The sequence below is a fragment of the Dryobates pubescens genome, chromosome 5, assembly GCF_014839835.1.
Source record: "Dryobates pubescens isolate bDryPub1 chromosome 5, bDryPub1.pri, whole genome shotgun sequence".
Lineage (NCBI taxonomy): Eukaryota > Metazoa > Chordata > Aves > Piciformes > Picidae > Dryobates > Dryobates pubescens.
The window spans coordinates 1,625,598-1,640,080 of NC_071616.1; the positions used below are offsets into that span (position 1 = coordinate 1,625,598).

The 14,483-nt window shown below is 51.3% G+C and overlaps 1 protein-coding gene across 1 annotated transcript in view; it reads right to left on the minus strand.

Annotated features, from left to right (window-relative positions):
- The window catches only part of CD44 (CD44 molecule (Indian blood group)), a 107,141-nt gene that overhangs the window by 20,681 nt on the left and 71,977 nt on the right, over positions 1-14,483 (minus strand). The window contains 7 exon segments of the mRNA XM_054162142.1: positions 114-275; positions 3,664-3,861; positions 6,753-6,857; positions 8,301-8,423; positions 9,080-9,205; positions 10,312-10,434; positions 11,091-11,216. Coding sequence (XP_054018117.1) covers positions 114-275; positions 3,664-3,861; positions 6,753-6,857; positions 8,301-8,423; positions 9,080-9,205; positions 10,312-10,434; positions 11,091-11,216 — 963 coding nt within the window.

The window sequence follows — 14,483 nt, forward strand, 5'->3', positions numbered from 1 at the left end:
CTATCCATCTTCAAGACATGGCCAAGTTACTCCTCTCTGCAAGTTCCTGCAAGAGCTTTCCAAGGCAGAGCAGCTGAGGGGCAGAAGTGGTGAGGTGCACACCATGAGAGTACCTTTAGTGGAAGACTCTTTGTCCTGATTGTTGTCTCTGGAAGGAATAACTCTATCCATGACAGCAGTTTGTGTGGCATCATCCTCTCCCTGCTCCCAGCCTGGATACACCACCGGGGCTTGTGCCGAGTCGTTGTGTTTGGCCCCATGGCTGGAGGCCACAGCTGTTATGATGATGGTGAAGCAATTATGAACTCAGTATATAAAGATCCATTTGTCACATTATTGTCCTCTTCAGTTCTTGTCTCTATGACAGGCCTTGCTCACATGTCTACTACATTTAATGGCACAGAGAAGTAAAGCAGATTTGCTTCTCATTCTGGTTTATGCTTAGCAAAGCTGCCTACTACCACCAACAGCACTGCCTCCTCCTTGCTTGTGCTTCCCCAAACCAGGACACCTCATCGCTGCTGCTTGAAAGTGGTTCCCCCAGTTATGCTGCTGGCTTTGGGTCTGATGAGTAGCAAACCACCATCCACTGATGCAGAACTGAGAACAGCAGGGGAAGAACTAACCACAATAATATGACACACACACACACACCCCCTCCCCCCACCCAGAGAAGGATTTTAAGCACAGAATTTGAGTGCAATGACTACATCCCATTTGGCTGTAATTAACTCTAGCATCTCCAGAAAGCCAGGCAAGGAAGGCTGGCAGAGAGGAAGGCCAGCACCTGCTGTAGATGTGTGTGAATGGTGCACACAATGAGTACCACAGTGGCCAACTGCAGCATATTTGGTTTTGCAGTGGTTTAGGAAAATATCATCTGGCCAACAGCAACCAATCTGCAGCTTTTTAACAGACAGCCATGGCACAAGGCTGCCCAAGCCTCAGAAGCAGTACAACCTCTCTGTAATGCCCCCCAACCTGGTGAAAAAAAAACCACCAAAACTGCCACCACCACCAAAAAAAAAAACACCCCAAATCCAAACCCAACCAACCAAAACAAACCAAGACAATTGCCACAGCATCTTAAAAGATCAGTTGCAACTAGGCCACAATATATCCTGTAGCAGTATAATAAAGCAGAGTGGAGTAGAATGAAGTAGAGTGGAGTAGAGTAGAATAGAGTAGAGTAGAGTAGAGTAGAATCAAAGAATCCTCCAGGCTGGGCAAGACCCTTCAGCTCCTCAGGGCCAGCCACTAACCCTGCTCTGCCAAGGTCACCACTAAACCACATTGCTAAGCACCACATCCAAAGGACCTCTAAACACCACCAGGGATGGGGACTCCACCACCTCCCTGGGCAGCCAGTTCTGATGCTTGACCACTCCTGCAGTGGAAAGGGTTCCCTAAGGTCCAGCCTAAGCCTCCCCTGCTGCAGCTTGAGGCTGTTCCATCACTAAGGACCTGGGAGAAGAGACCAGCACCAACCTCTCTGGGTTGTGCTCTCAGGTAGCTGTAGAGGGTGATAAGGTCTCCCCCCAGCCTCCTCTTCCTCACACTAACCACTCCCACTTCCCTCAGCTGCTCTTCATCAGACTCCTTCTCCAGGCCCCTCAGCAGCTTAGTTGCTCTTCTCTGCCCCCTCTCCAGCCCCTCAAAGCCTTTCTTGTGCTGAGGTGCCCACAGCTGAGCCCAGCACTCGAGCTGTGGCCTCCCCAGTGCCCAGCACGGGGATCCCATCTCTGCCCTGCTCCTGCTGGTCACACCATAGCTGATCCAGGCCAGGATGCCATTGGCTTTCTGTGCCACCTGGGCACTCTGCTGGCTCTTGTTCAGCTGCTTGTCCTCTAGAACCCCCCAGGTCCCTTTCTGCTGGGCAACTTCCCAGCCACCCTGCCCCAAGCCTGGAGCATTCCTGGGCTTGTTGTGGCCCAAGTGCAGGACCCAGCACTTGGCCTGGTTGAAGCACATCCCAATGACCTCAGCTATTGTGTAAGTCTCTCTGCAGAGCCTCCCTGCCCTCAAGCATATCAACACTCCCACCTAACCTGGTGTCATCTGCAAATGTACCAATGCCCTCCATCAAGTTCATTGACAAAGATGTTAAACAGATGTGGTCCTGATGGCCCTGAGGAGCACCACTTGTGACTGCAGCACAGCACAGTGTTTGTATCCAGCAGTAACACATTGCAGTGCATCACCAGATTTTGAGAGGGTGTTGCTGCAACACCTGGGGTAGGTACCTCAGAAGAATGTGAGCTTAAGGGCTGTTGAGGCAGTGAGCTTTTGCTGATACAGTCACACTTAGCAGAAGGAAGGGATCCACATCATGCAGCATCTCAGATGCTGCTTCTGCTATGTTTGTCTTCAGTGGCCTGTTGGTGAAAATCTGCAGGAGCAGATGGTAGCTGAGTTAAATTCACTCCTGGCAGTGCTTAGCACAGCAGATCAGCCATCAGCTTGTCACCTTAGCTCATGCCAGGGACAGACATTCACGTGTGTCAGTTTTCAATCACTAGCTTTATGATACCACTTGGCAATAGAATCATAGAATCATTGTGGTTGGAAAAGACCCTTTGAGGTCATCACTCCAACCATTAATGACCTTTTTTTGCTTTGGTTGCTTTGACCAATGGAAGAGAGAAGCCTCTCTTCTACACTATGTTTGTTTTCTTCCCTTCAGCAAGAGTATCATCTTTAAAAGGGCAGTGAGTAGGTCATAGAAGCAAAGAATCAGGTTGGAAGGGACCTCAGAGTTCATCTCCTCCAGCCTCCTGCCATGGGCAGGGACACCTCTCAACTGCACTCAGCTGCTCAAGGCCTCACCCCCAGGCAGGAGGCAGCCACAACCTCCCTGGGCAGCCTGTGCCAGAATCTCACCAACCTCATCCTGAAGAACTTCTTCCTCAGCTCCAGTCTAACCCTGCTCTGCCTCAGCTTCAAACCATTCCCCCTTGGCCTGTCTCTGAACACCCCAATGAGAAGTCCCTCCATGACCTGCAGCAGAGGAGTGAACACAGCTCCCAGATGTGTCAAAAACACAACCAATGTTATTATTTTGTCATTTAAGCCTTGGCTGTGACCTACAGACAGAACCCTGCTGGATAGCCTGCTAGAACCTTGTGACTGCACGATGTGGAACACGAAATGTTAGAGACAGCTACAGAACTGATCTGCCACAGGGTCCTGGCATGAAAATGTAAGAGACAGCCACAGAACTGATCTGCCACAGGGTCCTGACATGAAAATGTAAGAGACAGCCACAGAACTGATCTGCCACAGGGTCCTGACAAGAAAATGGAAGAGACAGCTACAGAACTGATCTGCCACAGGGTCCTGACATGAAAATGTAAGAGACAGCCACAGAACTGATCTGCCACAGGGTCCTGACAAGAAAATGGAAGAGACAGCCACAGAACTGATCTGCCATAGGTCCTGGCACACAATCCAAACAGGAGGGAAAACAGACCACAAGGACAGGTCTGAAGAACAGATGAGAGAACATCAGAGTTGCCCAAGTCTCTTCACAGGAGGTCTGGTGTGGCCTCAGGATGCAACATTTTTAGCAAAACAACCAACCAACCAACCAACAGAGCCCCAAGCCTTAAAACCAAAGCTTCAGCACTCTGTGGTGGTTGACTAACCTGTGCCCTGTGCTATTACCTGTAGGAGAAGATTCCTTTTCAGTGCCATTTTCACCTGCAGCAGCAAACTCCTGTTGCTGAATACTCCCAGTTGTACTTGCAGGGGCTTGTTCTTGGCTGCTCCCTCCTCCTGAAGGAGCACTGAGTAGCAGTGGAGGTGGGGTTGGTCCTTGATGCTTTTCATGCTCACTTGTAACTAGTGCTGATAAGATGATGATTGAGTCAATGACGATCAAAAGGCTCAGCCAGGGTCACATTATCCTTGGCTCATCATCTACACCACAAGGCTGCCTGGCTTTTGTGCTGGGGCTTTTTCTTTTCACCCCTGCATTTGATGTGAAAGGAAAGAGGAAGGAGGAGAGAAGTCCTTTGGAAAGCTTATCACAAAGCACCACCAGGAAGGGGATGCAAGCGTGTGGTGAAGTATCCCAATGGCCAAGGGCAAAGAAAAGCTGTAAGAGCAGCGGTGGAAGAACAGGGAGGAACAACAGCTTGCATCTCTGGTTCACAGTTATTAATACTAACTGAGCTCTTCAGTCTGTGTACCCTGGGGCTTTTTAAGAGGAAAAGGTGATGGAGTTTCTCTTCTGAGTTAGTATCTCAATTGACAGCTACAAGACTGGCTTCGAGCAAGCTCTCCTTCCTTCTGGGACTGGATGAAGAAACGAATAGGTTCTTACACTCAAAGTAGGAAAGAGTTCTTGATTTGAACTCAGTAATAACTAAAGCTACTACTGACAAAACAATTTCATAGAATCACAGACTCACTAAGGTTGGGAAAGACCTCCAAGGCCATCAAGTCCAACCTTCTACCCAACGTCTCCATGACCACTAGACCATGTCCCAGAGTGCTACCTCTACTCATTTCTTGAATACATCCAGGGCCAGTGACTCTACCACCCCCCTGGGCAGCCTGCTCCAATGCCTGAGCACTCTTGAAGCAAAGAAATATTTCCTCATCTCCAACCTAAATCTCCCCTGGTACAATTTCAGGGCATTCCCTCTTGTCCTGTCATTGGTTACCTGGGAGAAGAGGCCAATGGTGGCCTCACTCTGATCTCCTTTCAGGTACATGTGGAGAGCAATGAGGTCTTCTCTCATCCTTCTCTTCTTCAGACTAAGCAATCCCAGGTCCCTCAGCCTCTCCTCACCAGACCTGCTCTCCAACCCCCTCACCAGCTTTGCTGCCCTTCTCTGTACCTGCTCCAGCACCTCAATGCCTTTCTCATACTGTGATGCCCGAAACCAAACACAGCACTTGAGATGCAGTCTCACCAGGGCTGGGTCCAGGGAGACAATCACTTCCTGCTGCTCACACCCCTTCTCATCCAGGCCAGGATGATGGAGGTCTCCCTAACCCCCTGGGCACACACACACTGGCTCATGCTCAGCTAGCTGTCAACCAGCACCCCCAGGCCCTTTTCTGCTGGGCAGTTTCCAGCCACGCTGCCCCAAGCCTGCAGCCCTCATGAGGTTGTTGTGATGCAAGCACAAGACCCAGTGCTTGGCCTTATTAAACCTTCTGTAACTGACCTTAGCCCACCAGCCCAACCTATCCAGACCTCTCTGTAGAGTCTTCCTACCCTGCAGCAGATCAACACTCCCACTTCGTTTCATGTCATCTGCACGCTGCTCACTCTTTAATTTACTGTTGTTTATGTGGCAGAAGATGCAGTCAGAAGCCACCTGAAGTACCACCACCATCATGGTTTTTCTAGTGAACAGCAAAGGGCTTAGAAAATATAGACCAGGAGGAAAAAACCCAACCCCCAAACCAACAAGAACACATGTAACAAACACTAAGATGAGCAATTAAAACTCCATTTGAGTTACAGCCACCCTAGCTTTCAAATGTCTCCATGAGCACTGCATTAAAGGTAAAGCAAAGGTCCTTCCTCAGAGCATGCAAAGACTGAGCCAGAACTTCTATATGCACCACAGGTCACCAGGGAGAGAAACCTGCCTGACAGCCCCAGAAGAGAGGAAGTAGAGGAATATTTATCTTCACATCCAGACAATGCAACGTGCAGGAGGAGGGCACTCGTGCAAACAGAGATAACTCTATTTGTAATTAAGCTGCATACACTGAGCCTAGCTTGTTAAAAACCAAAAGCTCACTTCCCATTAACTCCTCCATTAATGCAACTGATCCAACAACACTTCAGATCAAAAAGAAAGGTGCCACAGGAAGGATTTCTAGGCACCTACAGCAGCTGTTCCAATGGCAGCTGTGTGAACTCGCTGGCTAAAGCACCCTGGAACCAGAAGGACAGGTATCTGGCTACTGGGGGCAGATCCAATCATCCACACTACTGTCACAGGGCATGGAGGAAGGTTTGTTTTCACAGGGGGATTTCCACAAGCCCCAGGGCAGTTTGTTTCTTTTCAGTACAGCCCAATTTTATGTCAGGACAAGTCTGGCCCCCAGTCCAGACGTACACAGCTGTGCCTCCAGCTTTTCAGTTCCGCCCCTCTCCTTAACAGGGCGAATCTGTGCATGACAGCCAAAACATCCTAAACACAAAGCTCAGCCCCAGCTGTGCTCTTCAAAACATTGCAACTAGAAACTGCTTAGGTGCAGAGCCAAAAGGGCTGGAGAATGCACCCTGCAAGCCTTTGCCTTCGGCTTAGGCCAAAAAAATACAACCTCTGGAAGAGCATGAGGGCCACTTCCAGCATCTCAGCTAGCTGCTGGCACTAAAGACTGGCAGCAAAGCGGTCACACTCCCCTACAGATGATCCTCTGTGGCAGTTTCATGTGTTCGAACCACTGGCTCCCTTTTCTACCTTTGCCTTCAGATTTTCTCACAGAAATTTGGGAGTGGAAGAAAGGAGATCTGTATTTTGTTTTCCTCACCAAGGTGACTCATCAGGTACAGTCTGCTCAGTTACATCACACTGCTGGCAGTGCAAGCTGCAAAGTCTGAGATGTGAGCAAAAGGGGCGAGTAATGAGGACTGAACGCAAAAGAGGAATGGGATGACAGCTGAATGTCATAGGTGCCACTCCTGAGGGCTCTAGTACAGCTGCTGTACTGAGACTGATGGTGCGGGAGTTCTAACCAGCTGCACAAATCTGAGTGGTATCTGAAACACTGAATTGCTTTACCCCTGCCAGCAGAGCTAGGATACTGCTCCTCTTCATCTGTATAGGCAGGGCTCCAACGGTCGTGGCTGGAGGTCTCCAGGAGCGCGCCGCGCTGCGAGGCCACAGCTGTTGAACAACAGAGGGGTCAGCACTGACCATGCTCTTCATCTGCTGGCAGTGTGTGCCAGAAAGGTGATGGAAAACGGGAATCCAGGCACAGCTAAACTGCAGGCTCTGTAACCTCCTTACCAAGTCCCTTTGCATCCAAGCAGTTGTTCTTTTCTTTGCATTGGACAGAGGGAAGCTTTCCCAAGAACAGGGAAACAAACAACAGAGGAATCACAGAGAGTGAAGGTAGTGCAGAACCATGGCAGCAGTTACAGAGATGGGAACTCAAGCCTGAAGGATAGTGCTGGGCCTGGGGAATGTGTTAGCTGCCTGAATCCACGTAAACCATGCTTGCCAAGTACTCAAGGAGCGCTCCTGCTCGTGTTAGAATAGCCACCACCGAGCTCAACCATGATGGGCAGCCAAAATGGCAGCACCTGGCCAGCCCCCAGGAAGCCAGCAGTAGTCAAGAGAGCTACAATGCAGTTCCCTGCTACAAGACTTCCACAAGAGTCTGCGAGCAGAGGCTGTGCACATTCCCTCCACAGAGCATGCAGACACCGCTAGGCCATCCAAGGCAGCTGGAAGGCCACGTGCCACCCAGGCAGAGTTGCAAAGGGCCATGAATGAACACCAGAAACACCCACAAGAATAAAAAAGTCCCAGAGCCAGATGACTTTTCCATGTTCCCTTGTAAAAATGACAGTCTCCTCTGCAAACAAACCAACCCCCAAACATCCAACTAGTCTCCAGAAAACACAGAGCAACCAACCTTGCAGTCAGTGGTTGCTAAACACTGTGAAATGAGTGCACAGGCAGAACCATGCATGAAGATGTGCTCAGATTAAATTGAATCACAAAAAAAACAGAGATAAAAGGAAGAGATCCTCATCTCTGCACACGTGAGAGCACTGGGGCACAGTCACTAATGGCAATGCTCATGCTGAGGGCCATTCCCTGCTCACAGCCGAGCAGCACACCGTGTCCTTCGGTGACACACAGCACTTGGCTCAGCTCCTCATGTGTGTGGAGGGCTTCTGGGTCTGAGTCACAATTATTGTTGCTGTAGATGACTTCTTGTCGTTCACTTAAAACCCCCCAGGCTGATCAGTGGGGGATCATTCCTATCTGACACACAAGGCTGAGCATTAAAATGGCTGGCCTGGGGTACTGGATGGCACCTAAACATCTCAAGTAACAAAAAGAAATGAGATGATGTTAGGAAAACACATAGGGAAAAGGGAAGAAGGTGGCAAATATGGGACTGGCTGGTGGACACTGCCCAATGAAAGGCCACTGGGGGTTTAGCCTCCCCAAACTGTGCCTGAACATCTTTCCTAGGCAGGAAGCCCACTACTGAATAGATGCTGATCGTATAGATGTGTGCCAGAGGAGGAGGAACAGTGGGCAGAACAGGAAAAAGAAGAAAGAAACCATCCAGAGAGGCAGGAAGTTCCTTACTAGTACTTGGAGCATGCTCATCCTTGACCACAGTTCTGTCCCAGCCTGGAAACACTGTTGGGTAAGTGACCTCCTCGGAAGAGTCTTCGTCATCTGAGCCATTGCCGCTCGAGGTCCCATCTGCTGTGGTGATGTTAAATCTGCCATCAAGCCCTACCCCACAAGGGCTTCAGCTGCCAGCAGTCATGCTGGCCTGTCTCCCTCACACTCACAGGGCACTCCACAGCCCCGTGCTCCCCACAGTCTCCTCCTGAATCCTCCACCACCAAGGCATTCCTCACTCTGCCATGCTCCTGGGGAAGCTGCCCCAGCACCGCTCTTAGCTGTGGTTCAAAGCCTTGTGGATGCTCACAGCGCTGACCCTGCTCTCTCCTCTTCCAGCAGAATGAGCACATGGGACTGGCTTGAAACCACATTTTACTTTCATTCCACAAATCCTTCCCATTGGAACAGCCTGATTCTACATTGCCTCCAGCAGGAGAGAAGAGAAACCCTCTAGAAACCTCCTCTGTAAGACAGCTCCCATCCTTAGCCCTATCAGACACACAAAGTTCCCCACAGGGCACGCACAAGGTGGACAATTGCTCTGTCACTACCAAAGGTGCAGTCAGTGAGAGGTGGCCCTCAACCTTGCTCCTTCAAACCCCTGGTAAAGAAGGGCAGTGACACAGGCCACACATTCAACCCCCCCTTCACCCAGTGCTTCTGAAGCTTGCTGCCCTGGTGCCCTGGATATTCAGCCCCTCACCAAAGCACCCTCTTAGCATGGCATTCTTTACCCTTGGTTGCTTGCGTGGGTCCTTGTGTCTTCTCTCCAGGACTTGACCACCACCAGTGGTTTGAGAATGGATTCCACCAAGCTTGGGTGGTGGCTTGCTCCGGGTGGTCACGATGAGGCAGCGCAGCTGTTAGGACATGGTTCATTCAACCAAGCTCTTGTTATGGTTTCCTGAGAAGCCCTTTTGCTCCAGCAAAGTCAAGTCCACCAGCACCAGCACCACCACTGAGCATGCTCATGCCCCTGAGATGGAGGTGAGTTCAAGGTGAATGTATGAACCCAGGGGGCCATTACATTCCTCCAACACTCAGCCACGTGCAAGCACTAGTGTCAGTGCCAGCAAAAGACACAGGCCCCTGAGAAGAGTCACCCAAATGCCCACAGGGCTTTGCTAACCCTTCACATTCAGCAAGGTGAGCAAGTTCCTGCCAGGTTTTGCCAGCAGGAGAGAGACAAGGCAGGCTCAGTCTCCAGGATGAGGAAGATCCACCAGGACGACACAAAGTCACGGACAAAAGGTGAAAGAAGCACCCAGAAGGGGCAGAAAAGGACACCCAGAGCTAAGCACACCAGTTAGTGCAGCCTCCTCTTCCACTGACAGCCCCAGGAGCCAGGGCTGCCAAGGACCTGGGCTCAGCAGCAGGCACTGCCCTTGGCCTGCTGCTGGCAGCAAGAGCCAGGGCAGAACGCCTCAGAGCGAGGCAGCAGCAGAGCACGGAGAGAGGGCTGCAGGTTTACTCCATCATCACATCACCACTGTACACAGCACTGGACATGGCACCAATCATTTGGGGTGGGCACTGGAGGGTGGAAAGACCTTTATTTTTGTAGAAGAATGACAAGGACTGAGAGGCCTCTGGGCTGGGCAAGGCACGGAGGGAGCGGCATGCCCACAGGAATGATTGAGCCACCTCTGCAGAGGTTAGAAGCTCCCTCCAAGGAGGAATTCTTGAGACGCAGCATGGCACAGGGGAAAGGCACAAATCAGATAGGAATGGAGACAAGACATAAATCCTAGAAGCTATGGGAGATGCTGCCTCTAAGGAGATGGACCTCACAAGATCTAAAGATGCTTGGTTTTTGTCCTGTGGTGTGGGAGATGTGCATGAAACAAGAGCTGGTCAGGACAGCCTCCAATTTTCACACAATGTGCGTGTGCCAGAGGAGGAGGAACAGTGGGCAGAACAGGAAAAGGAAGAAAGAAACCATCCAGAGAGGCAGGAAGTTCCTTACTAGTACTTGGAGCATGCTCATCCTTGACCACAGTTCTGTCCCAGCCTGGAAACACTGTTGGGTAAGTGACCTCCTCGGAAGAGTCTTCGTCATCTGAGCCATTGCCGCTCGAGGTCCCATCTGCTGTGGTGATGTTAAATCTGCCATCAAGCCCTACCCCACAAGGGCTTCAGCTGCCAGCAGTCATGCTGGCCTGTCTCCCTCACACTCACAGGGCACTCCACAGCCCCATGCTCCCCACAGTCTCCTCCTGAATCCTCCACCACCAAGGCATTCCTCACTCTGCCATGCTCCTGGGGAAGCTGCCCCAGCACCGCTCTTAGCTGTGGTTCAAAGCCTTGTGGATGCTCACAGCGCTGACCCTGCTCTCTCCTCTTCCAGCAGAGTGAGCACATGGGACTGGCTTGAAACCACATTTTGCTTTCATTCCACAAATCCTTCCCATTGGAACAGCCTGATTCTACATTGCCTCCAGCAGGAGAGAAGAGAAACCCTCTAGAAACCTCCTCTGTAAGACAGCTCCCATCCTTAGCCCTATCAGACACACAAAGTTCCCCACAGGGCACGCACAAGGTGGACAATTGCTCTGTCACTACCAAAGGTGCAGTCAGTGAGAGGTGGCCCTCAACCTTGCTCCTTCAAACCCCTGGTAAAGAAGGGCAGTGACACAGGCCACACATTCAACCCCCCCTTCACCCAGTGCTTCTGAAGCTTGCTGCCCTGGTGCCCTGGATATTCAGCCCCTCACCAAAGCACCCTCTTAGCATGGCATTCTTTACCCTTGGTTGCTTGCGTGGGTCCTTGTGTCTTCTCTCCAGGACTTGACCACCACCAGTGGTTTGAGAATGGATTCCACCAAGCTTGGGTGGTGGCTTGCTCCGGGTGGTCACGATGAGGCAGCGCAGCTGTTAGGACATGGTTCATTCAACCAAGCTCTTGCTATGGTTTCCTGAGAAGCCCTTTTGCTCCAGCAAAGTCAAGTCCACCAGCACCAGCACCACCACTGAGCATGCTCATGCCCCTGAGATGGAGGTGAGTTCAAGGTGAATGTATGAACCCAGGGGGCCATTACATTCCTCCAACACTCAGCCACGTGCAAGCACTAGTGTCAGTGCCAGCAAACGACACAGGCCCCTGAGAAGAGTCACCCAAATGCCCACAGGGCTTTGCTAACCCTTCACATTCAGCAAGGTGAGCAAGTTCCTGCCAGGCTTTGCCAGCAGGAGAGAGACAAGGCAGGCTCAGTCTCCAGGATGAGGAAGATCCACCAGGACAACACAAAGTCACGGACAAAAGGTGAAAGAAGCACCCAGAAGGGGCAGAAAAGGACACCCAGAGCTAAGCACACCAGTTAGTGCAGCCTCCTCTTCCACTGACAGCCCCAGGAGCCAGGGCTGCCAAGGACCTGGGCTCAGCAGCAGGCACTGCCCTTGGCCTGCTGCTGGCAGCAAGAGCCAGGGCAGAACGCCTCAGAGCGAGGCAGCAGCAGAGCACGGAGAGAGGGCTGCAGGTTTACTCCATCATCACATTGGAAAAAGAGAAACCAAACTTTTTAATAACTCATGTAGGATAACCCCTGGGAAAATAACATCAAAGACTCTAGTTTGGGTACATTTTTTGGTTCAACACATGAAAGCACTGGAAAATCACAGAATCAGGATGGGAAAGACCCTCAGGATCACCAAGTGCAACCCAGAACCTTACCCTTCAAAGTTCACCCCCTAGACCATATCCCCCAAGCACCCAAATGCAAGACACAGTGTCCCAGTTTTGAGCCACGAGCTGCCCAGGGCAAAAGGGACAGAAAGGATATTCTACCCCTTCTCACAGAGTGAAACCCACACTGGATTGGAAGTTCAAATGGAAATCCTATTTACAAATACATACAAAAAGGCATCCAGGTCAAAGGAATGCATTCACTAAGCTGCCTCAGTTCTTCCCCAGGCCAAAGCCTTCCAGAGCCTTCCAAATACTTCCACCCTACTCAGCCTCTAAAAGCCTAAGAGCAGCCAAACTGCCCTCCCTACAAGACCCAGACCTACAGCAGGCTTCTACAGGCCCAGTGGTGTAGCAGGGAATTCAGTGGGAAATGGAGAGGAGAGAGGGGAGGGAGAAATGGGAGAGAGAGGGAAGAGAGAGAGGGGATAGAGAGAGGGGAGAGAGGGGAGAGAGGGGAGAGAGGGGAGAGAGAGAGGGGAGAGAGGGGGGGAGAGAGAGGGGAGAGAGAGAGGGGAGAGAGAGAGGGGAGAGAGAGAGGAGAGAGGGGGAGAGAGAGAGGGGAGAGAGAGAGGGGAGAGAGAGAGGGGAGACAGAGAGGGGAGAGAGAGAGGGGAGAGAGAGAGGGGAGAGAGGGGAGACAGAGAGGGGAGACAGAGGAGAGAGAGAGAGGGAGGAGAGAGAGGGAGGAGAGAGAGGGGAGAGAGAGGGGAGAGAGAGGAGAGAGAGAGGAGAGAGAGAGGGGAGAGAGAGGGGAGAGAGAGAGGGGAGAGAGAGAGGGGAGAGAGAGAGGGGAGAGAGGAGAGAGAGAGGGGAGAGAGAGGGGAGAGAGAGGGAGGAGAGAGGAGAGAGAGAGGGGAGAGAGAGAGGGGAGAGAGAGAGGGGAGAGAGAGAGGGGAGAGAGAGAGGGGAGAGAGGAGAGAGAGAGGGGAGAGAGAGGGGAGAGAGAGGGAGGAGAGAGGGAGGAGAGAGGGAGGAGAGAGGGAGGAGAGAGGGAGAGGTAAGGGGGAGAGGTAAGGGGGAGAGAGGGAAGGGAGAGAGGGAAGGGAGAGGGAGAAGGGAGGGGGAGAAGGGAGAGGGAGAAGGGAGGGGGAGAAGGGAGAGGGAGAAGGGAGAGGGAGAAGGGAGAGGGAGAAGGGAGAGGGAGAAGGGAGCTTTGGCTGTACACTCCCTCCAACAGAGGAAAATGGAATAGAATAACAGATTACAGTGTCCTGGGATGAACTGCCCACCCCCTGGGCCTCTCTAGCTTCTGGAGGGCTTTCCTTTATGGTTCTGCTAACTGACTCTTGGTTTCCCTTTAACCTACAACACAGAGGAATCAGAGTTCTAAGGATCAACCCCTCCCAGCCCTTACGTGGAGAGCCCCCCAGTGTTGTTTGGTTCCTCACCATCCAGCACCAGGCAGCTGTGTTTTTAGCCACCTAGCTGAAGGTATTTTGCCAAACAGGGCTTTTATTTATTTATTTATTTGTTTGTTTTAAAAGTTACTTCTGGATTTTCCTCTCTGTGGGATTTTGATTTGGGAACTTAAATTCTGGCCAGGCTGTTGCAGGGAGCCTTCACTCTTGCACAATATAAACACAGACCCTGGGGCATGGAGTTGTCTTCTTTTTTGTTGTGTTCTCCATGCAGCTTTCTTCTATGCTGCTGAATATTTGATGACTCCTGATGGAGATGTGTTAAGTTGTGACCAGAGTGCTGTATTGCTCAGGAGTTTGTGGTGCACTAGAAGGAAGCTAAATGGCTCTGTGTGGCCTTGCAAGTAGTAGGTGTTGCAAAGTAATAGTAATAATAACAGTAGTAAGTAATAATAATAACAGTAATATAGTATAATAGTATATAAAATGGTAGTAAGTAATAATAATAATAGTAATATAGTTTAATATAATAGTATATAAAATAGTAGTAAGTAATAATAATAATGGTAGTAAGTAATAATTTGGTGGTGAATGGTGCCACATCCAGCTGGCAGCCAGGCACCAGTGGTGTGCCCCAAGGATCAGTGCTGGGCCCCATCCTCTTTAACACCTTTAGTGATGATATGGATGGGGGCATTGAGTCCATCAGCAGTAAATTTGCTGATGACAGCAAGCTGGGGGCAGGAGTTGAGCTGTTAGAGGGTAGGAGAGCTCTGCAGAGGGACCTTGCCAGGCTGGGCAGATGGGCAGAGGCCAAGGGCAGGAGATTGAACACATCCAAGTGCCAGGTTCTGCACATTGGCCACAGCAACCCCAGGCAGTGCTACAGGCTGGGGTCAGAGTGGCTGAGAGCAGCCAGGCAGAGAGGGACCTGGGGGTGCTGGTTGATGGTAGGCTGAACATGAGCCTGCAGTGTGCCCAGGCAGCCAGGAGGGCCAATGGCATCCTGGCCTGCATCAGGAACAGTGTGGCCAGCAGGAGCAGGGAGGTCATTCTGCCCCTGGACACTGCACTGCTGAGGCCACACCTCGAGTC